Below are 26,440 nucleotides of genomic sequence, written 5' to 3'. Positions count from 1 at the left end.
GTGGTGAACCTGGCGTTGGCGGACCTGGTGCTGCTGCTGCGGACGCCGCTCATGCTGGGCTACCTGGCCAACGGCGGCAGCTGGCCGTTCGGCTACACCTTCTGCCGGATAGTGATGTTCCTGCGCGTGCTGGGGCTCTACGCCGCCGCTTTCCTGCTGTGCGCCGTGGCCCTGGAGCGCTGCCTGTGCCTGCTCCGCCCCGTCTGGGCCAGCGTGCGGCGTCCGCGCTGGGCCGTCCCGCTAGCCTGCGTTCTCCTGTGGCTCCTGGCCACCGCCCTGGCCGCCCCCTACTTCCACAGTGCCGTCCTGAAGCACCGGAACGGCGCCAAGCAGTGCTGGGAGAGCGAAAAGCCCAACGTGGGTCTGTTCGTCACGGAGACGGTGGCGGGCTTCCTGCTGCCGCTACTGGTCTTCCTGGGGAGTAACATAGCCGTGCTGCTCGCCGCGCGACAGGCTACGCCCACGTCTCCTACATCCATGTCGTCCTCCTCAAGCAGGATGATCAGGCTGTACCGGGTGCTCTTCCTCACCATGCTCCTCTTCCTCACCTGCTGGGTGCCGTACTTCATCTGCCGCTTCCTGAAGGCGTTGACGGGCGGTCGAGCCGGGCTGGAAGGGGTGTACGTAAACTCCATCAGGGCCGCGTACGTGTCTCTTTACCTCGTCTACATCAAGAGCGCCCTCAACCCCGTCCTGTACGTGTTCGCCGCCCGCGGGCTGGGCCGCGCCGTGCGCGCCTCCCTCATCTCCACCCTCGAGCGAGTCTTCAACGACGACTCCCTCGACTCCATGCGCAAAAAATCCCTCCGCAGGTGCGACTCCCAGATCTAGCATACTCAAAACCCTACGCCACGGATCCATACTGTAGATGGATAGGTATGGGGCAATGTAGCAAAATGTCCGTCCACAGACCACATGGCTTGTGTCTATCCAGGGTATAGACGTCCGTTTAAATGTAGCGTGAAACCCTGTTGCGCTTTCTTATGAACTATATTGGCATTCTAGATGTGGAGCATAAAATCACATGGAACTCTTCAGCCCAACTTTGGACTACTTAGGCTATGTACTTTACGCACAGAGGGCTACTGGCAAAGCTACCTGGACTGAACATTTATGCATTCATATGTACAGAGTAGATCAAACTGGACACTTCAGAATATACGAGACATATGGACAAAATAATCCTCATCTTTTGAAGTATTGCACATTTCAGCTGCTAAAGAAGACAAAGACAAACCAAGTTGACATTAATGACATTTTATTTCTTTATGATACAAAACACATTTACAGTATAGCATTAGTTAACACAGTAAGAAGCGCTTTTGCACTCCTAATTAGCATTATCATGTTGTATTAATTAATAAAGCAATGGCATTGACAATGACAATGAGGAAAGGGGTACACATTCATTATCATTGATAGGAGAAGTGGATAGTTTCTCATACCTTGGCCTAAAAAAGTCCCCGTTTCCACACTAGTGAACCAGATATGGAATCAACTGAATGAATTACAATGACTTGGTTTATCATTTTCAGTGGTGCGCTGGAAGTGGGAAAACAAAGGTACATGAATCCAAAGGTACATGAATCCAAAGGTACATGAATCCAAAGGTACATGAATCAAAAGGTGCATGAAAGGGAATCTGCTGATGAATATCGCTGTCCGCTGGCTGAGGGTTGGGTTGGGTCGGGTCGCCCGTCAGCCCGTGCTATTGGCTGGGGGGGAGTGTGGGAGGAGTCAGCAGACGGTCGGCGTGTTTGTGTACGTGTTTCATGAGGGCCCTGGCGTTCTGGAAGGGGACCTTCTGCAGGGCCGTCCCCAGCCTCTGAGCCATGGGCCCCTGGTCTGCCTCCGGAACCGGGCCCAGCAGCTGGTCCTGTAGAACCAGGAAGAGAAACCCTGGATGAACGAGGAGAGACGTTCCTGCCTGGGCCTTGCCTCAAAACATACTGTATATAAGCCTTGTGTCTTACCAATAATGCTATACCTCCAAACATATTGTTGGTTTTTAACAACATACAGAATACTCTTATCTAGTGTATCGATGCTAAGGGAACTACAAGGGTCCAAATAATGCTACAGGTATATCTATACAATGAAGACATACACAGTACATTGGTAATTCGGTAGCAACATACAGAATACTACATCCATACTGTATCATTGCTAAGGGGACTAAAGTGGTCCAGATAATGCTACAGCGAGGTCATTCTTTGAGAGAGCCTAAAGGTGGTTGCGCAACAACCTGGGTAACAGACGGTTGGTCTGCAAAATATTGGGAGGCGGACCGACGGTATATTGCAGCATAGATGAATGTTACAGCATAGAGGTGTATCCCCTATAGGATACCACTTACCACTTCCTGTTCCACTGAACAGATGTAGATAAAAACCAGTCCCTTATCAGAACTAATCTGTGCTGTGTACTTGTTAAGTACCTCTCAGTGCGCGTGGGCGTACCTGTGAGTGTTTTTTGCAAATGGAAACTTGGAAGCAGCTTGGCTCACCTGTAAGGTTGGCTTGCTGTCTTTGTGTGGGGGAAGATTCAGGACTCCTTGCTGAGACATCTGCAAGACCTGAAACAGCAGAGAGAGAGAAAGAAAGAAAGAAAGAAAGAAAGAAAGAAAGAGAGAGAGAGAAAGAAAGAAAGAAAGAAAGAAAGAAAGAGAGAGAGAGAGAGAGAGAAAGAGAAAGAGAGGGAGAGAGAAAGAAAGAAAGAGAAAGAAAGAGAGGGAGAGAGAAAGAAAGAAAGAAAGAGAGAAAGAAAGAGAGAGAAAGAGGGAGAGAGAAAGAAAGAAAGAGAGAAAGAAAGAGAGAGAGAGAGAGAGAGAGAGAGAGAGAGAGAGGGTATTCAGGACTGAATTGCATGCCTGTCCGTGTGTGTGTGTGTGTGTGTGTGTGTGTGTACCTACCTCCTGGGCCTTCTCCTCCTCCTCCTCCAGCTGTTGTCTCAGTTTGCTACATTCATGGTTTAGGGACGCTGTCTGCTCCTCCATCTTCTCCAGCGTGCTGACCACAGCCTTCATGTCCTCCTGACCACACAGAAGACACACGTGAAGACAGAGGACACACACACACAGATCCGGATACAGTAGATAGACTCAGGGGGTAGAGTACCTCTCCTCTTCTTCCCTACCTCTCACCCAGGGCTGAACATTAACACCTGCCACCGGCCAAATGCAGGTAAAATTTCCAATTGGCGACTAGATTTCGGAAGGCTATCTGAAAAAAATAAATACTTGGCCAGTAGATTTTTTCATCTACAGTCCCCTTGGCAGGTGACTCACCGTGAGCCAAAAAGTTAATTTTCACCCCTGCTCTCACCTCTAGCTTGGCCAGAGCCTTCTTGCCCACTGCTGACTTCTTCGTCTCTTCTTGGTGATGGCGGGATACATGGACGACACCTGCCTGTTTCGGGACAGGAACTGGGAGCTCCACACAGCTGGCAAGGAACCTGGAAAGACGTACACACACAGATAAAGTAGATTAAAATACGGTACAACTGACAGGTGCTACATGATCATCGTTTCTACTGGGTGTGGCGGAGGGGTGACTAATTCAGTTCTCACCTTTCTTTCAGTATATTTAGATGTTTCTGCGTTTCCTGTTTTTCAGTCCGTCTCACTGCCAGAACAGACCTAGAAAGCAGAAAGTTACAAAGTGATCAAATGAAGTCAATAGAGCTCGTTTGATTTCCTGTTTTGCGGCTTTTCACAACTTCACACATCACTAGTCTTTGTATTAGTTTGACTTCCTGCGCTTGGTATCCTACTCACAATATGGATATGTCCAGCATATTTTCCAAAGCTGTGATGGAAGACTTGGACATCGGTTTCCAATTCTCCTGCCCTTTGACCTTCCTAGAGCCTGTAAAGTAAATTCAAAAGTGTCTAGTGATTGAGGATATGAAGGACGATTATAGATTCCAAAACACAAACACAGACACACGCACAAACACTCACCTTCCTGCTGGTGTGATTTTGCATGCTTGCTTTGGTTGCTGGTCCCTGGCTTGTTATTCGGGTATGAGACGGTGTGTTAGCACAACTACATGATCACAATCTCTGGTAATCCACTCACTGAGATAGGTAGCCTAGTATTATTAGCCACTCACCAGGGGATTGCTCCGTTTCTTGCTTGTCTTATCTGTCTTCGGTGGCTTTCTGCCTTTAGGTGCTTTGGACGGAGGTCTCCGAGACCCTCGAACAGGCTTCATGATCTCAGCCAGTTGCTGGTCTAGCTCACAGCTCTAGCTTTATGGGAATAACAACAGACACCTACGCTAGCTGGCTAACGTTTCTAACTTTTATAACGTTAGCTCTCTGAAAGTGCGCACCATAACATTAGTAGCATAGCAATTTACTAAGTTTCACTGGAATAGTAGAATTAACAACAAGCCGACTAGTTTAGCCGCCCAGGCAGATTGGCGGTAGTTCTTTTCAATTGGCGCATGCGCAAAGGAGTAATAGCCACTGCAGGCGGCCATGTTGAGAAGGGAAAGGCACACTCAGCAGGCCCAAAGGTGCAAAAGGTATGATGTAAAACCATACACATCAAATAAAAGTCCATTACCATAAACCAGGTGGGAAAAAACGAAAACGTGGTTTTATATTTGTTTATTTTCTTGTGAAAGAAGAACCGTGATGGACTTAGGGGACATTGATGAGGCCTATGTCAGATAAAGGCCACTGGTTGATGGTCTAATCATCACCATGTGCTACCACAAGTTGAAACATTGTAAAGGTTTGACTAGTCCCTATCCTTTTGACTTGTAGTGATTGAGATTCATTGTTATGCAATGACATAGGCTATTCTGGGGCAGGCTATGGCTCAAGAGGTAGAGTGGGTCATCCAATGACCACAGGGTCAGCGATTCAATGCCCAGCTTCTCCTGTCCACATGTCAAAGTGTCCTTGAGCAAGACACTAAACCCCAAATTGCTCATAATAAGCGTTGGTCGCCATTGGTATTTGAGTGGGTGTGTGAGAGGCCATTGTAAAGCACTTTTACCGGACAACACCGGTTGAGAACCGTTGATCCAGGTGACATCACAGGCGACACTGCACACTGCACGTCTACGCGTTTCGCAACCCAGTTTAGATCAAGCTCACGCTGGTCGCCAGGCATGGCCCCTGGTCATTTTATGGAATTATAGTAGCCTGAACATGTGTCTCATGAGTTCACTTCATTCCCATACACAACTACAACTAAACTCATTTGTATTGCATTTGTAACCCAGTGAAACGTGGAGTAGCTGGTGAAACCCACTCCTCAAAGGAGCGCTGGCAGTCCATCCAAGATGGACGTCCCTATTGGCGCGATTGTCAGTGCGTCCGCCTCCCAAGTGGGGAACACGGGTTCTAATCCCGCCCAGGGCATGCCTAAACAGAAGGGTTACACATTAACCTATTCCCCCATTGCACAAACAGATGTGTTAAATCAGTTTAAGGGCAATGACCAAAAGTCTAATACACTTTCATGAACTCACAGTTGACAGAGCTGTTAAAAGCTGAGACAACAGCATACAAAATAGCATAGAACATGCCAGAGTACAGACATCCCAGCTGTTGACTGGCCATCATCTCTGCAGTTTCCACACTCTATTCTTTATTTGCAAATAAACATTATTATATAAACGTTTCGGTCAAAGACTTTTGTCAGGTTAAAATGTGGAATATTTAAATGCAGCTCCCTAAAGAAGGTCAACAAATTGAAGGTGTCCACCTCCCCTGAGCTCTACGAAACCTTTTTCTCTTTCTGTGGTCAGTGTGCTTTCTGTTCTTCCATCCTACCACCATGCCACAGTCTCTGTGCTCTGCGGTCTCTTTGTGGTCCTGGTGTGTCCCTCTGCTGTGTCTCGTCCTGTTTCCCAGGGTCCTTCAGGCTCAGTTTCCCAGTGCGCCACTCCAGGGGCCTTGTTGAAGAGAGAGTGCTGCCCCTTGTGGAGGGGCCCCCCGTGCGGCTTTGCCTCCGGCAGAGGGGTGTGCGCCCCTCACCCTGCCCCTCACTGCCACCCTAACCAGTGGCCGTGGTACATTCGATGTGGTCCTTCTCTGTGTCGGTGTGCTGGCAGCTGCAGGCTACCCAGGTAAAGGCATTACTTAAGCCTCCAAGGGGGAAAACAGTAAAGAATTTAGGCCACTATGACCTATGTTTGAATGGAGGAGTGTTATCATCCCATAATTGACTCTTTTTATGACCTGAATGTTTCTGTCCTCAAAGGGAGAAGGATATCACCAGGGTTCAAAATTAACTTTTTTCCTCAGTGTCCTCTTTTTTTTCATTATATAATAAATATAATTGAATAACTTCAATTAAGTTTCAGCTCGCATCACTTAATTGACTTCCGCCATGGAATTCTGCTATTTGTTCCCACATATATCTGAGTAAAAATGATAATCACCCTAGTAGGCATTTGGCCACAATTAGTTTTCATTATTCTTTTAGTCATTGGTTGAGTTACCGTTTCTTGTTTATTTTGAACTGTTTGACCATAATGCATCACTGCAAACTGCAGTGCGAATGCAAACCTGTTTCTGTTTGGTATAAGGTGAGTGTCAAAAGATATGAAGTCCCCTGAATAGAAATCAAGACTAAACATATGGCCCTGAGGCCTCAGGGTGAAGGTGAACAGTCAACCCACAAAACTGAGAATGATTTGTAATGCTAGCTTATGCGCTCAGCTAATGATATCTGTATTAACAGTGTGTTTTTAGTACTAATAATCTAGTGATGGTTAGAAGTGATGTTTAGATACGATTCATGATAGAACTTGTATTTCACTGTTTTGTAATACTAACCAAAAAATAAAGACAGCCTGGGAATGTCTGTTCAAGAGACCATTAGTTACCAAGAGCCCATTGAAAGTGGAAGTAAAAGGGTCCAGATAATGGTACAGCGAGGTCATTCTTTGAGAGATCCTAAAGGTGGTTGCGCAACAACCTGGGCAGACCGACAGTATATTGCAGCATAGATGAATGTTGCAGCATAGAGGTGTTTTGATCTTCCTCTAAAGAAAGGATACCACTAACCACTTCCTGTTAGACTGAACAGAACGTACAGATACAACCCAGTCCTTCTCACAACTACTCAGTCGCAATCAGTGTCAATAGGCTCTGTGCACCAGCTTCACTACTTCCTGAAAGTCACTTGGCTTCTTTATTTCCTGTCCAATATGATTGGATTAAGTGATCAATCAGGTGTGCGCTGGGTCTGCCACACACCTGATTAATCACTTAATCCAATCATATAGGACAGGAAATAAAGATGCCAAGTGACTTTCAGGAAGTAGTGGAGCTGGTGCACAGAGCCTATTCTGAGCAGGCAGTGGTCAAATTAAGTTAATGGGGCTCATTTGAATTTCCTATTTTGGGGCTTTTCACACCTTTATATTTTACTAGTCTTTGTATTACAGTTTATGACTTATTGCGCTTGGTAGCCTACTCACCATATGGATATGTCCGGCATATTTTCCAAATCTGTGATGGAAGACCTGGGCATGGGAATTGCAATTCTCCTGCCCCTTGACCTTCAAGAGTCTATAAAGTACATTCAAAAGTGTCTAGTGATTGAGGACATGAGATAATTTTTTTTAGATACACAAACAGGTAGACACACAAACACTCACCTTGCTTCTTATTTTTGCATGCTTGGCTTCTTATTCTAGTATGAAACAGCTGTTAGCACAACTACATGATCACAATCTCTGGTAATTCCACTCACTGAGATAAGTAGCCTAGTATTATTAGCCACTCACCAGGGGATTGTTCTGTTGCTGGCTTGTCTTATCTGTTTTCGATGTCTTTCTGCCTTAAAGGAGTAGTAAAGGGAAAATGCATGTTTAGCCCTCTTTTAAGGTTACTTATGATTATATACAATGGTTCAGATCAAAACGTTGACAAAGCTAGCATTTTCGAGAAAGTTGATTATTGCTCTACCACCGTTTTGGTCATACAATGGATGTGGATGGGCATCTTGAAAAATCTTTCAAAAACATGTTAAACTCTCGATTTCAAAGACAAGAAGCTCACCGAGGGTGTAATTGGTGTCCGTTGGTGTTCTGACATCAAATTCGCCGCAAAGTATGAATCCTGTAGGGTTTTATTGATCATTTTATGAAATCCATTGACTTGTATTGATGCGACCGTTGTAGATGTGTAGATCAATCCGCAGAGGGGATTCAGGAAGCGGAACTACTTACGGTAGCTATTGTTATTGTTTATGTTGCTAGGCTACCTAGTTTGCGGAAGTTTACACACGTATGTGCTGCAACTAAATAGTTCTATGCTAAATATTTAATAAAGCCTTTCCAGATGAACTAGAATCTTACTTTATGGCGAATTATATGTCAGAACGCCAACTAACACCTAGGTGAGTTTCTTGTCTTTGAAATCAAGAGTTTAACATGTTTTTGAATGATTTTTCAAGATGCCCATCCACATCCATTGTATGACCTAAACGGTGGTAGAGCAATTATCAACTTTCTCAAAAATGCTAGCTTTGTCAACGTTTTGATCTGAACCATTGTATATGATCATAAGTAACCTTAAAACAGGGCTAAACATGCATTTTCCCTTTACTATTCCTTTAAGATCTCTGCCTTCAGATCCTCGAACAGGCTTCCTGGTGTCAGCCAGTTGCTGGTCTAGCTCACAGAGTAAACAGGTCTGTTCTAGTCAAAGAGGTAGCCTAGCTAGATATGCAAGGGGTAAAGGTTGGGGTGAAAGGATGAACATGTGGAGGTTTGGGGTATAGTCCCATTAAGTCATTATCATTAAGGGGGAAACGGAAGTCCACCGGATGTATAAAACGTAAACAACAGCGTTTGTTTAGCTACATATAGACTAGAGGAGTTTCTCTCAGCATAGACGGTAATCTCTGAGAATGTCCCGCGTGGGAGTCCAATGTTCTGACCACTACTCTACGTGTAGAATTTAGAGTAGTGATGGAGTTGGTTTTGGTGTCCTTCTTCCGGTCCCTAGTGTGGGTTGGGGTTAGAATAAGGGTTGGGGTTGGGACAAGATCTGACCTATAAGGCAAGGGGTAAAGGTTGGAGTGAAGGGATGAACATGTGGAGGTTTGGGGTATAGTCCCATAAAGTCATCCCCACCGGGTCTTGAACCCCAGTCTCCAGGGTGGGAGTCCAATGCTCTCACCACTACTCTACTTGTGCAGTGGAGATCGGCAGATTGATTTTGGTGTCCTTCTTGATTTTGGTGTGCTGGGACTACTGCCTCTTGTGGCGCCAATAGAGAGATGCAGGTCAACATTGTCCGCAGTAAGGGAGGGAGGGAGGGAGGGAGTGATAACCGGACGAACGCTATACTAGGTGCGCTGGCTTACAGCCACGCACAATAACACATATGAAAAGCACATTTGTTAGATCACTGTAAGCAAGCGGACTCGCTTAGCCGTTTAGCCACCTGGACAGATTGTCGGTAGTTCTTTGTATTTGTCTAGATATTTTCCACACATGTGAAGGAGTCAAAGACACAGAAGGCGGCCATCTTGAGAAGGGAGATGTATGACGTAAATCAGACCATATGCCTAAATCAAAAGCCCACTTCCATAAGCAAGGTGGAAAAAGTGTGCTTTTTATAGCTTTTTTTATTTTCTTGTTAAACAAAATGAAGGAGCCGCCGCATGGAGCTTCATGCAGAATCATTATGACGCACATCTCCACGTGGATGTCTGCAATGTTCCTGTCAACCAAAGAGGTTATGTTCCAGACAGCCATAAATAGTCTTGTAGAGCACACAGCATCAAGGGTGGCCTGGGCTTGGACATATCTCCAGGTTGATAGTCCAGGCAAGCCTTCAATACTCCAGCGCCCACTCTCAGTCTATATTGAAAGTGCGTTGTATGTCATCTCAGTATACAGTCATCTGCGGTGAGCTCAGACCCTCCCGGGGTTGTGGAACTTTCCGGTGAAACGCCCGTGGTTGTGCAGGTCGAAGGGGCTCAGCACCCGCCTGATGCCCAGCATGTTGGCGCGGGCGATGGTCTGGAAGGTCCACGGGTTCTGGTTGTTCTGCTTCATCTCAGCCTCCTCCTGCTGCATGGCTGCCAGGCTCTCCCTGCTCACCACCTGGGGGGGGGGGGGGGGGGGGGCAGGGTGGACGGTAGAGGGTCAGAGGTGAAACACTGACCAGCTAAGACCAGCGCCTACATCCAACAAATAAAGGAAAAATCCTCCCTTATGATAATGATTCATCACTAACACCATAGAGCAACAGTGGGGTTCCCCAACCTTGGCGGGGAAGGGCAGCTTCTTAGCCACCTGCGTCAGAATAGGCTCCACCTCCTCCAGCTCCAGTCTGCCGCCAACCTCCACGATGAGGCGGCCATATTTGATGGGGGTCACGTAGTGGTCGATGGCGCCCTTGCCCCCGCCCATGCGCTGGCCCAGGCCCTTGCGGGTGATGGGCTTGTACGGGGCGTTGATACGCCAGAGGGCAAAGGTGGTCCGGGTGTCCATCTTCCGGTTGATGGTCAAACGCATCATCTCCATGTGGCCCCAGTGGAGGTAGCCGCCACCCAACGCCTGAGGGAGAGAGAATTCACAGCACTGCTGTCACCCACTACCACAGACACAGAGACTATAAGTAGCTACCAATCATTAGGACATTAACACACACAAAAATATTGATTGGATGTGGTTGAGCGATGCAGACTAAAATGGATGTTTGATCATAGGGTATTTGCACTTGCAGAATATTTAGAGAAAGCTTGGGACAAACGAACAAAGATAACTTATATGTAATGCATTTATTTAGGATTCTGACAAAAGACTGTTATTTTTATTTATTTATTTTCTGTTATTGTTGGGTATACATTGCATAGCTTACAAACCGTGAGAAGTGTATGTGATATAGTTAATTATTGTTTATTGTTTATGGTGTCTTATAATTCCGTAAGGGATGGGTCCTCAGACATGACACGAAAATAAATATTCATTCATTCATTCATTCATTCATTCATTCACTTACTCATTCACTCACTCATTCACTCATACACACACACACACACACACACACACGTACCACTATGGCATATTGGCCTTTGATGAAGGTGCATGCTCCTTTCGCTGGACCCTGGATATCCCGGAGCTTCTTCATCTCCTTCTTGGCTTTCTTGAAGTTGGGCACCTTGTTCAGGAACTTGAGTTTGGGACGATCAAGCAGCACCACATCTGGATGTGGAGGATATTTAACCAAAGAGTCACAAGTCAGGGAAACATTGTAAAGCTCAGCAGTACCTATCCTTTAGACTCTGAGTTTCAATTCTAAACTATGGTTGAGATTAACTGGTATGCAATTAAGATACTCTGTTGTAGGGTGTATGTAACCAGCCTGACTGGCACGAGCAGGTAGTACCTGGCTAACATAACATGACTGTAAAAACCATGGAGTCATAATAATAATAATAATATCAATAAACTGTATTTGTATAGCACCTTTTATACAAATAAATGCATCTCAAAGTGCTTTACAACAGAGAATTTACATGCAGGAGTGCTTCACATAAAAAAGACATAAAAACAGAACCAAAATAAATAGAATTAAAAGCAGGAAAAATAAGATTGAAGATAAAACACAACAAAAGCCTGTTGCTGGGAACTTCTAGCAAACCAGCAGTGAATGCTCGTATGAGATGAAGGGATCTACAATGCTTGATTTGTGGACTACTGATTGGTAAAGACAAGTGTAGGAAGATTACCGCTGTAGTCAGGTGGCATATCATACGTTTTCATCCCGGCTGATAAAACCTTCAAGTGGTTTTGGAGACAACCTGTAGTAATAATAATAATAATATTAATAATAGTTAATTTTATTTAAATAACACTATTAATTGTCAGACAATCTCAAAGTGCTGTACAAAACAATACCGGTAAATTACAATAGATAACGGCAACATCCAAGAATCATTCAAGCCTCGAATACAAGCCTGGTAAGATTATTATATTATATATTATTATAACTAACATCACGTTACCTTGGAGCCCCACGGTCCTACCGGTGCTCGCCAATCCGCACATGGCGGATTTGATTAGGGAAAGCATGTCTGCTCCTTTTGAAAATGTGATATGATTACCACACTGCGAATCTAAATGTCTGCATGAACCATCTCTAGCAATTTATTAAAGTTACTGTCAAAAATGCTACAGGGTTTACAAGCAAGAATGGATCTTGGCACAAGGTCGCAGCCATTCAGAATCAACATCCGGTGCGCTGATGAAGCGGCGCCGTGTCCGAACATAGATTTACGCAATAGTTCCTTTTGGCGCATGAATTGGGCCATAATAGGCTCTGTGCACCAGCTTCACTACTTCCTGAAAGTCACTTGGCTTCTTTATTTCCTGTCCAATATGATTGGATTAAGTGATCAATCAGGTGTGCGCTGGGTCTGCCGCACATCTGATTAATCACTTAATCCAATCATATAGGACAGGAAATAAAGATGCCAAGTGACTTTCAGGAAGTAGTGGAGCTGGTGCACAGAGCCTATTGACAAGAGTGATGAATGGTTCATTTATTTTATTTGTTTCATACGCACCTGAAGACAACACCAAGGCTAAAACATTGTGACCTGCACAATATTTAGATACGGTGGAGCAGCAGCTGTTGTGTGGACAACTCTTCTTTTTCTACTCTTGCCTTTTTGTCTGCCTTTTAATGTGTCTCATGATAACTTCATAGTTCATACCCATACAATCAATTACGCACGAACGCCACAAGTGCATATGTACAAACGGACAAGTTAAATTAGTTTAAGGGCAATGACCAAAACTCTGATAAACTTCAAGGAACTCATAGACAGTTGACACAGCTGGCAAAAGCTGGCACAACAGCATACAAAATTGCATAGAATGTGCCAGAGAACAGACATCCGGTTCATCGGCCACCACCACTGCAGCATCAAGAGCAAACAAGAACCTCTTTCATTGACCACTATTCAAATGCACCTGTCAAAGAAAGGTCAACAAGTTGAAAGTGACCTCTCCTGAGCTCTACGAAGCCTTTTTCTCTTTCTGTGGTCAGTGTGCTTTCTGTTCTTCCATCCTCCCACCATGCCACCGTCTCTGTGCTCTGCGGTCTCTCTGTGGTCCTGGTGTGTCCCCCTGCTGTGTCTCGTCCTGTTTCCCAGGGTCCTTCAGGCCCAGTTTCCCCGGGCGTGCGCCACTCCAGGGGCCTTGTTGAAGAGAGAGTGCTGCCCCTTGCGGAGGGGCTCCCCGTGCGGCTTCGCCTCCGGCAGAGGGGTGTGCGCCCCCCACCCTGCCAGAGATCTCCCCAGGCCCACCGACTACCGGGAGGACTGGCCCCGCGCCTTTTACGACTCGGTCTGCAGCTGCTGGGGGAACTTCGATGGTTTCGACTGCGGTCGGTGTCTGCCCGGCTGGAAGGGGCCTCGCTGCACACAGCGCCACCATGTTGAACGGAAGGAGATAACAGAGCTGACCGATGAGGAGCGGGAGAGTTTCCTCTCGAGCCTACATAAAGCCAAGAGAAGCGTCAGCAGCCGCTACGTGATCCTCACCAGCGACGACACCTCCGTGGACGGGAATTATGAGTTTGAGAACACCAGTGTGTACAACCTGTATGTGTGGATGCACTACTACTCCGCTAAGAGCTACGCCGGCTCTACGGTCAACGCAGCACACAGGGGCCCCGCGTTCGGCTTCTGGCACCGCGTCTTTCTGCTCTTCATCGAGAGGGAGGTCCGGGAACTCACCGAGGACCAGGACTTCTATATCCCATACTGGGACTGGACCAGAACGGACCACTGTAACATCTGCACCAACCGCTACTTTGGGGGAGTGGGTCGGGACGGCCACATCGACAGCGCCTCGGCTTTCTCCAAGTGGGAGGTGAGAGGTCACGGTTATGTCCGTCAACTACTATTCCATTTACCACAGAGATGAATGCTGCCTTTAAGAAAATCTAAATCAAAGTCAGTGCAAGGAAAATGTGTTACACTGAGTGCTTTTGCTATTGTTTTGTATTGCTACTCCCCATCTACAACAAAAAAGAGGGGATTAAATTGTGCCACTCAAAATGTAATTTAAGAAAAATGCATTCCCATCTTACTATTTCACTCCTCTCCTATTCTCCTCCATCGGCCTCACCTTTCCCCAGACCATCTGTCCGTTCCAGGAGTCTCTAGGGATCATCTGTGTAGATTCCTCTAACCATTCCAGTCCTGCATATCTGACCCGCAACCCAGGAAAAGACCCCGTCTTCCAAACGCTGCCCACCGCAGAGAACGTCCGTCAAATCATGACGACGGATGACTATGACACGCCTCCGTACGACGACACGTCCGCCAACAGCTTCAGGAATAAACTGGAAGGTAGCAGTTAGTGTTTTCTTACGAGCCCCCCGCTTACAGGGGGGGCTGTAGCTCAGTTGGTAGAGCGGGTCGTTCGATGATCGAAGGGTCAGTGGTTCGAATCCCAGCTCCGACTGTCCACATGTCGGTGTCCTTGAGCAAGACACCTAACCCCAAATTGCTCCCAATGAGCAGGTTAGCACCTTGCATGGCAGCTGCCTCCATTGGTGTGTGAATGTGTGTGTGAATGGGTGAATGAGAGCCCATTGTAAAGCGCTTTGAGTGCCGCTAAGGTGTAAAAGCGCTATATAAGTGCCGTCCATTTACCATTTACAGTATGAGGGGTCAGGGAAGAATTTTTACAGCTCACTTATCTGGCCCTCGGGTGATTACTGTTTTTTTGCTTCCCTCTGGAATATGTAGAGTGGGTCGTATGCCCACCTCCCTTGTTCTCTGTAAAGCGCATTGTGTTGCCTCTGGGTATGAAATGTGCTATACAAATAAAGTTTGATTGATTGATTGAGTATATAAGCGGTGGTATATACAGTATCACTTCTTCAATTGTCCATTGGCCTTCATTGGTGCCTTTGAGCAACAATACTCCAACATGTCTGATCACTCCTCTCTTCTGGAAGGCTTTGATCTGCCGAAGGACTCCCACCACCTGAACGCCTCCCTCCACAACCTGGTCCATCGCTATCTGAACGGAACCATGTCTCTCGTGCCGACCGCCGCCAACGACCCCATATTCATGTTGCACCACGCCTTCATAGACAAGTATGTGGGAGGTTCACTATCATTGGATCGACTTTTAAACCAAGTGCACTCAAAGTGATCTCACCAGGAGTTGACTGTGTTCGGTGTGTCTGTTCTGTGTGTGTGTGTGGAGCCAGGCTCCTGGACGAATGGCTGGAGTCCCACAACGAGGCCTCGTACCCCGACAGCGACCAGGTCCCTCCACCGCAAAGAGCCCAGGCCTACATGGCCCCCTTCTTCCCCCTCCGCACCAACAGCTATTACCTGAGAAAGACCATCCAGGACCTGGGGTACAGGTACATCGAGCCCAGCGTCCACCCTAGGACAGAAGGCATAACCAGGGGGTTTGTGGGTAAGAATCTGGTTGAGAACATGTACTAGCATTCAGTAATACTGACAGGTGGGTGTTTTGGTGTTGTGATGTAACTGGATCCCCCACTAGTTTCTACAGAGTTGGCTTCACCTCGAGGTAACCAGTGGCAGTGGTGCATTCTGGGCATTTTCGGTGTGGTCCTGCTCTGTGTCGGGGTGCTGGCAGCTGTAAGATACTCAGGTGAAGGTATTACCTATCGCCTCCAAGGGGGAAAAAAAAAAGAATTTCAATTTTAGATATCATTTAGAGACCATCAGTTATGTTCAAATGGAAGTGTTAGTATGATAATCATCCCATAACTTAATGTTCTTATGACCTGAATGTGTCTCTTTTCTCGCAGGGAGAGGGAAGTCACTTAGGAAGCCAGCTGCAGCAACATTAGATATCATCACAGAGGTAAACGATCTCTGGTATTCCCATAGTTTCATGGTTGCCGGTCGAACACGTTAATCCTGATTTGCCCGTGTGCTCTCTGATCATGACAGCTTATCTTATCAGTGTTTTTCACTAGCAGACAGAACAAACTGACGAGCAGCACCTGTCCAAACTAACCCGTCTCTTTATTTCGGCAGCGGACCAACCCCCTGTATGACGTCTGGGTCACTGACGGGGGCACACAACCACCGAACGGTCCCCCCGGCCCGACAGAGGATCAAATGGACAACGCAGGACATGCACCATAATCGCTGTCCTCATTATCAAGCTGGTAGTTCGAGCTCTGGAATGAGACTAGGGCTGTGTTCCGAATCGCATACTTCTACTTCTTACTACCAGTACCTACTACAGCTGCCCTTAGAAAGTACGTACTTTGCAAGCAGTAGGCATCCAATTGGACATACTACCTTGTCATAACATTGCGCCTTGAAATTTGCCCACATCCGTCACCGTCCATAACGTGACATTTGTCTACAGCTGTCACGACTCGCACATGTGACGCACATTTCCGCTGCGCACAGGATTGTGGGTCAGAATAGCCAGAAAAGCCTGCTGGCTTGCATACTGCAAAATACGACCGGATGTAGTAGGACATCCTGGTATTTTTGCCATACTGCATGTGGCATACTATGTATTGGGACATACTACATCCTGTTTTGGCATACTATATAGTAGGGTAGTATGCGATTCGGAACGCAGCCTAGATCATCACAGACAGGAAACTCACAGCACCCAGTGGATGTGGAAATAGATCTAAGCATAAAGGATTGAACAATAAAATGATCTGATGTAATGTTGTGCGTCACTGAGGCCGTTCACCTCCTTTTTCATGTGATATGATCGTTCCTTTGATTGCATCTTGAAACAAGATGAAACCCTTTGGAAGAACATCGAGTCCAGACTGATTAAGTTTGAGCTCTTGAGGATGTTATCTGAGGCTTCCTCCTATTTGTGGTGGGGGTTGTGGCTTTGATTGCACATTGTTTGCAGCTTGTTGCAGCTGGCTGTGAAAACGCTTCGTCAGAATTAGAGCAAGATAAAAACTGAGTGTGCTTACACATGTCAATGAGTTTGCGTATGAGATTTCAGCATAGACCACTGAATGTTATTTTCTCTCGGTAATGGAAAAAGAAGAATGTGAGAGACAAACTGTCTCCCCCTCCCCTGACCTCCCCTACGTCTGCTCCAACGATGGCCGCCTGTGTCACCGAGACTCCAAGGCGCCCTACGTGTTCCGGTTCAGACGCGGAGACCCTGGGACCGCCCAGGCCGAGGAGGAGGAGGCCCTGAATCTCCTCATCACCCAGCACATCCACCGCTTCCTGGAGGAGAACCTCCAGCTCCGCAGGCTGTACCTCCCAGCTGAGCCCCAGAGGGGAGGCCGCGGCCAGGGCTTCGTGTACCTGAGCCCCGGGGCCCTGGAAGTCCAGGACACCCTACTGGTTCTGATCCAGGACTCGGGCACGGTGCGTTGTGGGCTGTGGAGCTGGCGGACGGTGGCCCACGAGGGCCAGGAGACGGGCAGCCAGATCCCCTACGTGCAGAAGGCCCTGCAGAAGTCGTACTCCGTGCTGCTGATGAACCCGAATGAGGGCGGGGCTAAGGACAGGGGGGAGTCGGCCCACTGGCACGTGCGCCACGTGTGGGACCGCCTCCTCTCGCGCTGCGCCGCCAGGCGGGTCGTGGTGGCGGCGCACGGTCACGGCGGGCTGGCGTTCGTGGATTTGTTATGCCGGCGGATGCAGGAAGTGCAGCTGAAGGTGTGGGCGGTGGCCTTCCTGGATTCTTCGCACAGCATGTGGCACCAGCCGCTGGGGGCCGACGCGCGCCTTTGGCTCCAGAGGTGCTCCAGGAGGTGGGTGCTGAGCTCCAAGCCCCTGAACAGGAACGTGGGCTCCATCAAGGCCGGCGAGCCGCAGGTGTCCGCTGGGTCCCAATGCCATGACACTATGCCTGCCGTCTGCATGGAGTCGGTGTTCGAGTTCTTCTCCAAGACACTGCAGCCCAAACCTCCCCCCAACTATAGTATCGTGACCAGGAGTCGGAGTCTGGGACAGGACAGTCTCACTGTGAAGTAACTGTGTTAGTAACTGTATTATTCCGTTGAAATCAGACGTTAATTGTTGGATTGTTAGATACACTGAAAAAAAAATAAACATCACTGGCAAAATTATTTTTCGTTTGTGGAGAATGCAAATTATGTATAGACATTTATTAAGAAATGATCATTAGGCTTAGATTTAGGCTTATCAAACAAAATTAAGAGTGCCCATTTACAATGGTGAAAACTGAATCCAAAAAGGTGAAATGCAAACTGGAGTGAATTTCATATTCTGATTGAAGAAAAAAACTATCAGCATCTGAGTATGAGAATCAGTTGCTAGCAACATTATAAACTATGGTATTTCCATTGGAAACATAAGTGGAATGGCATACCTGGATTTTTCTTATCAACTGCACTGTTGTTAAAGGCCTTTGTTTTAGTTTTGCCAGTTTCCATACATCACACCAAACAAAACAAGTCAGACACAGTTCTACTGTATGAATGTCCAGAGCTTCAAATAACTTCAGTACCAGAACAGTCCCAAGTTCAAGTGCCCAGTCTGCCTATAAAACGACGCCAGTCGAGATGACCTCTGGATGTCTGAGGTTCTGAGATACAGCCACAGGCCTCCACACTAGATCCCGTGGTAGAGGAGATCATATTTAGGAATGTTCTGTGGGTCGATGGGACTCTGGACGATCATCTTCCCCCTCATGGCTCCCCGATAGATCACCTCGATCAGGTCCATGAAGTCCTGCTTGGTCTTAAAGCTGCCCACAAACTTGGTGTGGTCTGGGGATCTGTAAGAAACAGAAAAAAAAGTTTTAAAAAAACCCTGGTAGGACTTGATTGTAATAATAGTATTGATACTTTACAGTACAGCAATTAACCCAACTCTACAACCATCTAGAAACCCTACAGCTGTTTACCCATAATCGACTTTCATGTGTTGTCCATTGAAGAAGAAGACAGTGGAAGGGATGTAACTGATGTCGAAGTATCTGGTGTAGATGGGGACTTTGTCCACGTCCACGATGTAGATCGAGGCCATGTTACTCAGGTCGTGAGCTGTTTTGGACAGCTGTCAAAAGAATAAAAGTATACAATATAGATTCAAACAGAATTAACTAGACTTACTTTACATTTACTAGCTCACTCTGATCACAGACAAAGGGACTTTCACATTTTGAGTTACTATATACTCACAACTTCATCCAATTGGAGGCAAATCGAGTCTTCATCTCTTCCAAACCGAAGTACTAAAACCTTTTCGGCGACACCCTTGATCACGTCGTCTATATCCTTTTTGCATGACAATTTAGGCAAAAAATAACTCATTGTTTAATATGAAAATGAAATAATCCCAATATCACGTTTTGTGTTTACCTGTCGAACAGGAGGAAATGACGTGCTGTACAACACTATAAAGCGTCCCCCAGCGATTACATGCATTTAAAAAGGGTCCGTATTTCAAATAGTCTCTAACATAGGTGTTTGTTAATATTTTGTTGAATAGTAAATATAATTTACATTAGATATAGGTAAAATATGAGAGTGGCTTTAATTTTCTGTCACCCTGGACAGCAAACATCATGGCAAAAATTCCCTGGCGTGTGCCAGTAGGACAACGATACATGTTGCACTGCTTTTCAACGTGACCTTTCGGATTCGAGAAAGCATGGATGTGAGAATATAACTATACTATAGCATCAAGCTTATTCGATGCAGCGAGAAGTGAATGATTATTGACGATGAAAATACGGAATTGCTTCCTCCGTGTGCAGATCTGTCTGGATTCGGCAGTCTCAATGCAGACGTGATTTTTGGATTAAGTAAGTGTAACTTTCTGAGCCATTTGAAAGAAGTATGAGGTTCCTGACCCCCCGGTTACTCCACGAACTATGGAGGCACTGTCTTCCCCTGGCCCCCTCACTAGCACGGAGAGAGGGTAGAAGACTGCTATCATACCCCTGCTCATCCCAACCATGCCCCTCCACAACCCTCATCCGCCCCATGTTCACCGGTGGTTCATTGAGAAAAGATGTTCCCCAGCCTGAACAGACTGAGCAAACAGAGGAGAAACTTGACTTGGACATCTGGAAGTCCGTGATGAGATCACAAGTGCCTTTGGAGCAGAGACCGGCGGGTGATGAAGAAGGGGTCGCTCCTCCAGGAGGAGGATCCGGAGATGCCGCAGCTGAGGAGCGCCCATCACTGGAGGTCACCCGGGAGCTGGTCATGATGTGGCGCGAGGCTGGGAAGCTGGTACCAGAGAGCATGACCGAGGAGGAGGTGAGGACGCTGGCCGAGCTCGCCACCAAGTCGTCGAGGAAGAAGTACCTCAAATACCTGGCCATCAAGGAGGGTCACAAGAAGGGGCGCAAGGAAAAGCAGGAGAAGAAGAAAGCCGAGAGGGCGTCGAGGGAGGATGAGAGGATGAAGGAGAGGGAGGGGGACGAGGACACGGAGGACGAAGGGGTACACAAACTGAAGAACACTTTCGTGATGCAGTTCTGGAGCCGCTCTCTGGACAAGCTACTGGGCTGGCGCTCCTCCCAGGCCATGGTGTTCGGACAGCCGCTGGTGTTCGACATGAGCTACGAGCCGCACATGGGCAGGCGGGAACTAGAGAACACCGTCTCCCAGCTCATGGAGGTGGAGGGCTGGAATCGCCGCGCCACCGACCCCTTCCACCTGCACTTCTGCAACCTGCAGCCCGACGGCGGCTACCGGCGCGAGCTGCTCAAACGCTACGGCGCCGAGGCTTGGGACCGCCTCCTCGTCACCGACACGCCCCAGCGCCACGTGGACGTGTTCCCCCCCGAGCGGCTCGTCTATCTCACCGCCGACTCGCCCAACGTCCTCCGCGCCTTCGACCACTCCAAGGTCTACATCGTGGGCTCCCTGGTGGACCGCTCCATCCAATCGGGCGTGTCGCTGGCTAACGCCAAGCGTCTGAAGCTGGCCACCGCCCGCCTCCCTCTGGACGAGTTCCTCCACTGGGAGATCGGCGCCAAGAACTTGACCCTGGACCAGATGGTCCGCATCCTGCTGACCCTGAAGGACAGGGGGCGTTGGGAGGAGGCGCTGGAGTTCGTGCCCAAGAGGAAACACGATGGCTTCCACCAGCAGCAGCAGTCACAGAAGAGGAAGGTCTGGGACAGAGAAGGCCCGGCCGCTAGGGCGCACAGCAGGACGGGGACCAGCGAGGGGACAGACAGGGGGTTCAACCACAGGACCAGAGACGAGGGGTTTACAGCCGGGGACAGAGACGTTGACCGCGTGTTCAGAGCCAGAGACGGGGACAGCGGGAGGATGTTCAGAGCTGGGGACAGAGACAGAAGACCCCCTAACACCCACAAGGACGTGGAGTTCACAGGCGGGTTTAGAGACAGGGGGAGGGTTCCACCACCATGGACAGGGGATGAGAGTAAACTGCCCACCAGGCTACGGACATCGCTGAAGAGCAAGATGGAGGAAGAGCGGGACATCCCAGGAAAGAACCGCAAGAACTGGTGGAACGATGAATAGACATGACGACCTAAAGCGCTTATGACCTTCCATTAATGTGTCTGAAATTAACTTTAAAAACTTATAAAAAAATAACTAAAATAAAAGGTTTGATTAGTAACCGAGAGCTGATGAGGTGAATGTTGGTATTACTGATTTGTTTATGTCACAAATACACCACAATGGATAATCAAAGACGGTTAACAGATCTAAACAAATACTTTATTTTGGTCTCTGACATGAAGGAATTTAGAAATGTGTTAAAAAGAGTAAACATCAACCTTTGCACTCAAAACCACGATTCTCATTTAATGTTATTTCACTACACTGAAGTTCTGGAATATTTTTTAAAATCATTGACAAGATAAATCATGTGCATCCGTCTGCATGAATAAAGACCTGATATCATTGTAAAACATGATTAATAAAGGAAATCCTCAATGGTAGATACATAACTAGCAACTTATGCTGTCCACCTGCTCCAGTGCAAATACAGCTAAATCTCTGTAATTCCATCACTGCAATACTATTGATATTATGCACTCCTAATAGCTCCATGCACCACACCAATACTAACACATTTGGGTTGCCAGGTTTACTGTGGAACTCATCTCCAAATGGAGCAGCAGTATGGAAGAAAGCCCTTGAATATGAAGGGTCCCTCAACTTCACAACATCCTCTGACCACAATTCTGCCTCTCCTGTATCAGTTGTAACCACCAGGAATTACATTAATTCAATAAATAACACTTGTGTATAATTGAAATCAGTTGCAGAACAATCTTGGCACTAAAAAGAAAACATCATATACAGTATATGCACACTTTTGTTATGATAAATTGCACTTTATCTTGCCCAAATGAGTTCAAGTTTTAGAGGCAGTATATTCTCTATAGAGATTACCTGCCCTTTGCAAGGTGTGGTTATTGTGACACCATGGACTCTAAGAGCTGGGCCAGTGTCCCCAGAGCTTTCTTCACCAGGAAGGAGAGGCCGAGAGAAAGGTACACGCGAGCGAACAACGCTTTACTCTCCACCAGCTAGACTAGAAAGTCATCAAACATGGTTGAATATACATGTCCTCCCAGACAACTATCTATGCTCCGCTACAAATATTTGCTGAAATGGTCATATCACAGTCCCGTGTGTGTGTGTGTGTGTGTGTGTTCAGTCTTTGGTATCGGACAGAAATACTTTTTTTCTCTATCCCATTTCCTCACAGCGACCGCTGACCTGTCCAGGTTATCATCCTCGGGGACACTGATCCGGGCGCAGAGGTGTGCCTCGACCTCCCGACCTTTGACCCTAAAGCACCACGATGTCCCCGCTGCAGCGCTCGCAGCAGTTGAAGGTGATGTTCTCATAGCGGGTGTACGGGTGGAACCGTCCGATACTCTTCTTACTGGTCAGGAAAGCAGAGGGGGAGGAGTCATCGGGAGGGGGTTCGATCTTGTTGTCCGAGCAGGAGATGGGGTCTAGAATCTTCAGCACCTGAGAGATGGAGAATAAATGATTGGATTGATCTACCTGGCAAATGAGAACCCACAAGAACACTTCTCACACAGAACAAGGATATCCTTAAACCCCAAGTCAACACATGATGACAATGACAGTGTGTATAAGTCAACATGACGAGGGTGTGTATTTTGACAGGTCAATGACAGGTCAACATGACGAGGGTGTGTATATTGACAGGTCAATGACAGGTCAACATGACGAGGGTGTGTATATTGACAGGTCAATGACAGGTCAACATGACGAGGGTGTGTATATTGACAGGTCAATGACAGGTCAACATGACGAGGGTGTGTATATTGACAGGGTCTTAACTGACCTTCTCAGCCATCTTCTCAGCAGGAGTGTTGCAGAGCTCGGAGTTTGCGCTGCCCTTCAACCCACTGCTGCCTACATTTCCCAGCAGGTGTGAGTTGATGGCGTTAGCCAGCTTGTGATTGGCCACGGCCAGCTCCCCGGTGCTGAGGGGCTGAGCGCTGGGGTAGTAGGTCTGCTGTCTGCCCCACTGGAGTGACACCAGGAGCTGCTCCAGTGATCTGCCAAAAACAATTGACAACAATCATACAATTCAATTCAATTCAATAAACTTTATTTAAACTCGAAAGACAGGTTGCCCTCATTTACAGTGACGACGAGTAAGAAAAGGTGCAGAGATAAAACGAAAGAATGACAATAATAAGACAATAATAACACAAAGCAAAACATAAAATAGAGTAAAGTTGGTATAAAAATAGGATAAGATAATAAAAATAAAATAAATAAATTCAGCTAAAACAATTACAAAACGATGTGCAAAATTCAAAAATCATGGATTAAAAATGGCTAAAAGTAGGAAGGCTAGACCTTTTTAAAGAGCTCTCAGGACATTCCTTGAGATCAGAGCACTTACAGTAAAAGCAGTCAATCTAAGGTTAGAACAAGCTGGGAAACCTTGAGAAGGAGCATCTCACTGGAACGGGTTTGATGTGACCCGGCATCAACAGTGTATTCTTCTGAGAGTGTGTGCGTGTGTGCCCACGTATATAAGTGTGCCTCGGCATACATTTTGGCTTGCGTGTGTGTGTGTGTGTGTGTGTGTGTGTGTGTTTGTGTGTGTGTCTTACCGGTGTGTGAGCACCATGTCTCTAGAGAACTCCTCTCGCTCACTCAGCAGATCCTGGATGGCGCTCTGAGCTTCTCTGGTCTGGCGCAGGAGACCAGCTCTGGCGTTGGTCAGCTCCTCTGCCATCACTCTGGTGAAGCAGGGGCACAGCGGCGGTCACCACCACACACTCCGCACGCAAATCAACCACATGAACAGCCTGACGCAGTGTTTCTCAACCTTCTTTGAGCTCTGGACCCCTGGCATATTTCAAAAAATCCTGAAGGACCCGCCCACCCCACCACACTATTATTTAGTATATAAGAAGCCATGACAGTCATTTCTTTTCTATTCATATTTAATATGAATGGTCTTAACCTAGGGCAGTTTCAGGCTTACCTGCCCCCCCCCCCTCCAACACAAATGTTTTTTTGCACCACATAAGGTACATTTTCTTTACGCATTTTATGACACTATCCGTTTCAATTATAATTTGTTTATAGCAATTCAAAAATGAGCGAGTTAACGTTAGCTGAGCTGTGAATGTGTACATTTTAAACAATTATATATGTTTTTTTATTTATTGATTTTAAAACACATTCCCAAGGACCTCCTGTAATTATGCCACGGACGAGGGGGTCCACGGACGAGGGGGTCCACGGACTAGGGGGTCCATGGACCCCTGGTTGAGGAACACTGGCCTAACGAGCCGTTCCTCCCTCGTGCTCACAGGTTCCACAACCTGCACATGCTTCTCAGCGCCATCACGGTCATTCACCGAACACAACACACACACACACAGAACACACACACACACACACTCTCTGACCTGCTGGCGAGGAACTTGCTCCTCCAGACGTCACCCTGGATGCTCATGCGTTCGAGCTGCTCCGCCGTGTGGGCCAGGGTCCGGCCCAGCGCCTCGTTCTCCAGAACCAGCTGGTTCTTCTCCCGGGCCAGGCGCTCAAAGTGGTACTGCAGGTCGTCCCCCACCGACGCCACCAGAAGCTTCTTCAGCTCGCGGTTCACCTGCAACGCACGGTCGTTACGGCAACGAGTACCATCAGGTCAGCGACTGTATCTACCGTGGATGTTGATTTCATTCATTCACATGAAGCTACTGTATATATCTTTACAAAGCAACATGTTTGTTAAATATGGTATGTTTTGGATTATATTGTCTTTAAAAAAAAAAATCCCTCAACCACCATGCACTGTTCACTCGGCGATTGATCAGTTAGGAGAAACTTGAATATTGAATATTATCAATATTCAACCAGCGGGGGCGTACCTCAATCTGGACACGGATCTGGTTGGAGAGGCCCTCCTTGTCCTGCAGCAGCCTGCGCTCGGAGTTCTGCAGCTTCTCCAGGGCGCCGGTCAGGTCCTCCGGGGGAGGAGAGGGCGAGGGGGAGGGGTGCTCCTGCCCGACCTCCCACTTCCCCTCGGCGGGGCCCACGCGACCGCACCGGCTGATGGCGGCGCGGGGGACCACGATCCGCACCGCCTCCACCTCCATGCAGGCCTCGCGGCTCACCTTGCCCAGGTGGAGAACGCCGGGGTGATGCGGGGAAGAGGGGGCGGCCGGGGCGGACCTGGGCGTGCGCTTGGGGCTCGCCACCTTCAAAAGCGGAATCGCTGCCAGTGGCGTATTCATGGCGATCTCCAGAGCAACCGGTGGCTTGTTCATCTCCATACCGTCGCCAGGGCCCCGAACTAGCACCCGGGCAGAATCTGGAATTAACAGACACAGCTGGAATGCTATCTTCTAAGGCCCAACTCTACTGGCTGGTGGTGGGGTTTATCTGGGCTGACCATCACCCACGTGATAGGCTGAGGGGATCGGGGAATGTCTGTGATAGGCTGAGGGGATCGGGGAATGTCTGTGATAGGCTGAGGGGATCGGGGAATGTCTGTGATAGGCTGAGGGGATCGGGGAATGTCTGTGATAGGCTGAGGGGATCGGGGAATGTCTGGAAAGGTCTAAAGAAATGTAAACAGATGAGATGATAGCTGGAAATGACTTACCCCGCACAGCTACTGCAGTTGACATGGTGGAAGAGTTGCAGTTTTCACTGTACAGCTCACAAGAGGAAGGCCAGGTGTAGTTATCACCTGTGATAGGATAGATCTGAAACACAGGTTTGAGTTGGTCATGTGACTGACGACTGCAATACTTTACCCATACAAACCAAATACAAACAGGTACATTTAGAATCTGAACTCCAAAAGCAGTGCTTCGGCTACGATAGCTAGCTAGGTTTTTCTGCCCATATGTGTGGAGCACTTTTATAACGTAGTAACAACTAATGTTATCTTTCTAGATAAGGAATGACTGACAACAAAGCTCGCTTAGACGTTGGTGGCCAATTTTAGCTGGTAACGTTAGCATACACAAA

The 26,440-nt window shown here is 47.6% G+C and overlaps 8 protein-coding genes across 10 annotated transcripts in view; 4 read left to right on the top strand and 4 right to left on the bottom strand.

The window, feature by feature from the left end:
• The window catches only part of LOC311315824 (C3a anaphylatoxin chemotactic receptor), a gene marked incomplete at both ends in the record, with an annotated part of 1,363 nt that extends 532 nt beyond the window's left edge, over positions 1 to 831 (top strand). The window contains one exon of the mRNA XM_084446521.1: positions 1 to 831. This exon is cut by the window's left edge and continues 123 nt beyond it. Within this exon, the coding sequence (XP_084302647.1) occupies positions 1 to 831 (831 nt within the window).
• Positions 832 to 1,300: 469 nt separating this feature from the next.
• On the bottom strand, positions 1,301 to 4,422 carry cenpq (centromere protein Q). Its single transcript, XM_084447110.1, has 8 exons — positions 4,114 to 4,422; positions 3,962 to 4,010; positions 3,776 to 3,866; positions 3,569 to 3,637; positions 3,324 to 3,453; positions 2,912 to 3,031; positions 2,507 to 2,575; positions 1,301 to 1,876 (listed from the first exon to the last, which is right to left on the bottom strand). Exons 1-8 carry the CDS (start codon positions 4,213 to 4,215, stop codon positions 1,709 to 1,711), a joined length of 798 nt encoding a protein of 265 aa, XP_084303236.1. The 5' UTR covers positions 4,216 to 4,422; the 3' UTR covers positions 1,301 to 1,708.
• A 5,217-nt stretch (positions 4,423 to 9,639) lies between these two features.
• mrpl16 (mitochondrial ribosomal protein L16) lies at positions 9,640 to 12,205 on the bottom strand. Its single transcript, XM_084446594.1, has 5 exons — positions 11,994 to 12,205; positions 11,718 to 11,789; positions 11,042 to 11,190; positions 10,249 to 10,542; positions 9,640 to 10,086 (listed from the first exon to the last, which is right to left on the bottom strand). Exons 1-5 carry the CDS (start codon positions 12,058 to 12,060, stop codon positions 9,895 to 9,897), a joined length of 774 nt encoding a protein of 257 aa, XP_084302720.1. The 5' UTR covers positions 12,061 to 12,205; the 3' UTR covers positions 9,640 to 9,894.
• Positions 12,206 to 13,050: 845 nt separating this feature from the next.
• On the top strand, positions 13,051 to 16,934 carry LOC311315984 (tyrosinase-like). 3 transcript variants are annotated; one of them, XM_084446721.1, is made up of 7 exons: positions 13,051 to 13,866; positions 14,135 to 14,348; positions 14,963 to 15,104; positions 15,221 to 15,435; positions 15,526 to 15,636; positions 15,797 to 15,852; positions 16,029 to 16,934. In XM_084446721.1, the coding sequence occupies exons 1-7, from the start codon at positions 13,069 to 13,071 to the stop codon at positions 16,137 to 16,139; spliced, it is 1,647 nt and encodes a 548-aa protein (XP_084302847.1). In that variant the 5' UTR covers positions 13,051 to 13,068; the 3' UTR covers positions 16,140 to 16,934. The 3 variants fall into 3 exon arrangements, with proteins under 3 accessions (XP_084302847.1, XP_084302846.1, XP_084302848.1); XM_084446720.1 differs by having other exon boundaries at positions 15,526 to 15,642; XM_084446722.1 differs by lacking the exons at positions 15,797 to 15,852; positions 16,029 to 16,934 and having other exon boundaries at positions 15,217 to 15,435.
• A 65-nt stretch (positions 16,935 to 16,999) lies between these two features.
• Positions 17,000 to 17,998, top strand: LOC311315985 (cotranscriptional regulator ARB2A homolog). Its single transcript, XM_084446723.1, has one exon. The coding sequence runs from the start codon at positions 17,013 to 17,015 to the stop codon at positions 17,967 to 17,969; it is 957 nt and encodes a 318-aa protein (XP_084302849.1). The 5' UTR covers positions 17,000 to 17,012; the 3' UTR covers positions 17,970 to 17,998.
• Positions 17,999 to 18,094: 96 nt separating this feature from the next.
• txnl4b (thioredoxin-like 4B) lies at positions 18,095 to 19,321 on the bottom strand. The gene is made up of 3 exons (XM_084447408.1): positions 19,142 to 19,321; positions 18,865 to 19,016; positions 18,095 to 18,735 (listed from the first exon to the last, which is right to left on the bottom strand). The coding sequence occupies exons 1-3, from the start codon at positions 19,271 to 19,273 to the stop codon at positions 18,570 to 18,572; spliced, it is 450 nt and encodes a 149-aa protein (XP_084303534.1). The 5' UTR covers positions 19,274 to 19,321; the 3' UTR covers positions 18,095 to 18,569.
• A 359-nt stretch (positions 19,322 to 19,680) lies between these two features.
• On the top strand, positions 19,681 to 21,586 carry trmt10c (tRNA methyltransferase 10C, mitochondrial RNase P subunit). The gene has a single exon (XM_084447471.1). The coding sequence runs from the start codon at positions 19,802 to 19,804 to the stop codon at positions 21,464 to 21,466; it is 1,665 nt and encodes a 554-aa protein (XP_084303597.1). The 5' UTR covers positions 19,681 to 19,801; the 3' UTR covers positions 21,467 to 21,586.
• Positions 21,587 to 21,588: 2 nt separating this feature from the next.
• blzf1 (basic leucine zipper nuclear factor 1) lies at positions 21,589 to 26,161 on the bottom strand. Its single transcript, XM_084447472.1, has 6 exons — positions 26,070 to 26,161; positions 25,333 to 25,775; positions 24,871 to 25,070; positions 24,064 to 24,192; positions 23,280 to 23,496; positions 21,589 to 22,936 (listed from the first exon to the last, which is right to left on the bottom strand). The coding sequence occupies exons 1-6, from the start codon at positions 26,092 to 26,094 to the stop codon at positions 22,751 to 22,753; spliced, it is 1,200 nt and encodes a 399-aa protein (XP_084303598.1). The 5' UTR covers positions 26,095 to 26,161; the 3' UTR covers positions 21,589 to 22,750.
• Between the last annotated feature and the right edge of the window lie 279 nt (positions 26,162 to 26,440).

The sequence above is a fragment of the Borostomias antarcticus genome, assembly GCF_949987555.1.
Source record: "Borostomias antarcticus genome assembly, chromosome: 12".
Classification (NCBI taxonomy): domain Eukaryota; kingdom Metazoa; phylum Chordata; class Actinopteri; order Stomiiformes; family Stomiidae; genus Borostomias; species Borostomias antarcticus.
Note: the sequence above shows the minus strand (reverse complement) of the source record. Positions and strands in the feature narration are given on the sequence as shown.

Bases quoted from the DNA above. Each gene is read 5' to 3' on its own strand.
- LOC311315985 (XM_084446723.1), top strand. From the start codon at position 17,013: ATGGAAAAAGAAGAATGTGAGAGACAAACTGTCTCCCCCTCCCCTGAC.
- trmt10c (XM_084447471.1), top strand. From the start codon at position 19,802: ATGAGGTTCCTGACCCCCCGGTTACTCCACGAACTATGGAGGCACTGT.
- blzf1 (XM_084447472.1), bottom strand. From the start codon at position 26,094: ATGTCAACTGCAGTAGCTGTGCGGG. The intron at 25,776-26,069 runs GTAAGTCATTTC...TGTTAATTCCAG, and splicing joins AACTGCAGTAGCTGTGCGGG to ATTCTGCCCGGGTGCTAGTT. The intron at 22,937-23,279 runs GTCAGTTAAGAC...TCCATCTCTCAG, and splicing joins CTGAGAAGATGGCTGAGAAG to GTGCTGAAGATTCTAGACCC.
- cenpq (XM_084447110.1), bottom strand. From the start codon at position 4,215: ATGAAGCCTGTTCGAGGGTCTCGGAGACCTCCGTCCAAAGCACCTAAA. The intron at 3,867-3,961 runs GTGAGTGTTTGT...TTTACTTTACAG, and splicing joins AAAATCACACCAGCAGGAAG to GCTCTAGGAAGGTCAAAGGG. The intron at 1,877-2,506 runs GTGAGCCAAGCT...CTGGTTCTACAG, and splicing joins ACAGCAAGCCAACCTTACAG to GACCAGCTGCTGGGCCCGGT.
- LOC311315984 (XM_084446720.1), top strand. From the start codon at position 13,069: ATGCCACCGTCTCTGTGCTCTGCGGTCTCTCTGTGGTCCTGGTGTGTC. The intron at 15,643-15,796 runs GTATTACCTATC...CTTTTCTCGCAG, and splicing joins TGTAAGATACTCAGGTGAAG to GGAGAGGGAAGTCACTTAGG. The intron at 15,853-16,028 runs GTAAACGATCTC...TTATTTCGGCAG, and splicing joins CATTAGATATCATCACAGAG to CGGACCAACCCCCTGTATGA.
- mrpl16 (XM_084446594.1), bottom strand. From the start codon at position 12,060: ATGCTTTCCCTAATCAAATCCGCCATGTGCGGATTGGCGAGCACCGGT. The intron at 11,790-11,993 runs GTAACGTGATGT...TTATTACTACAG, and splicing joins TAGGACCGTGGGGCTCCAAG to GTTGTCTCCAAAACCACTTG. The intron at 11,191-11,717 runs GTAATCTTCCTA...CTCCACATCCAG, and splicing joins TATGCCACCTGACTACAGCG to ATGTGGTGCTGCTTGATCGT.
- txnl4b (XM_084447408.1), bottom strand. From the start codon at position 19,273: ATGAGTTATTTTTTGCCTAAATTGTCATGCAAAAAGGATATAGACGAC. The intron at 19,017-19,141 runs GTGAGTATATAG...TTCTTTTGACAG, and splicing joins GCCTCCAATTGGATGAAGTT to CTGTCCAAAACAGCTCACGA. The intron at 18,736-18,864 runs GTAAACAGCTGT...TGTTTCTTACAG, and splicing joins CACATGAAAGTCGATTATGG to ATCCCCAGACCACACCAAGT.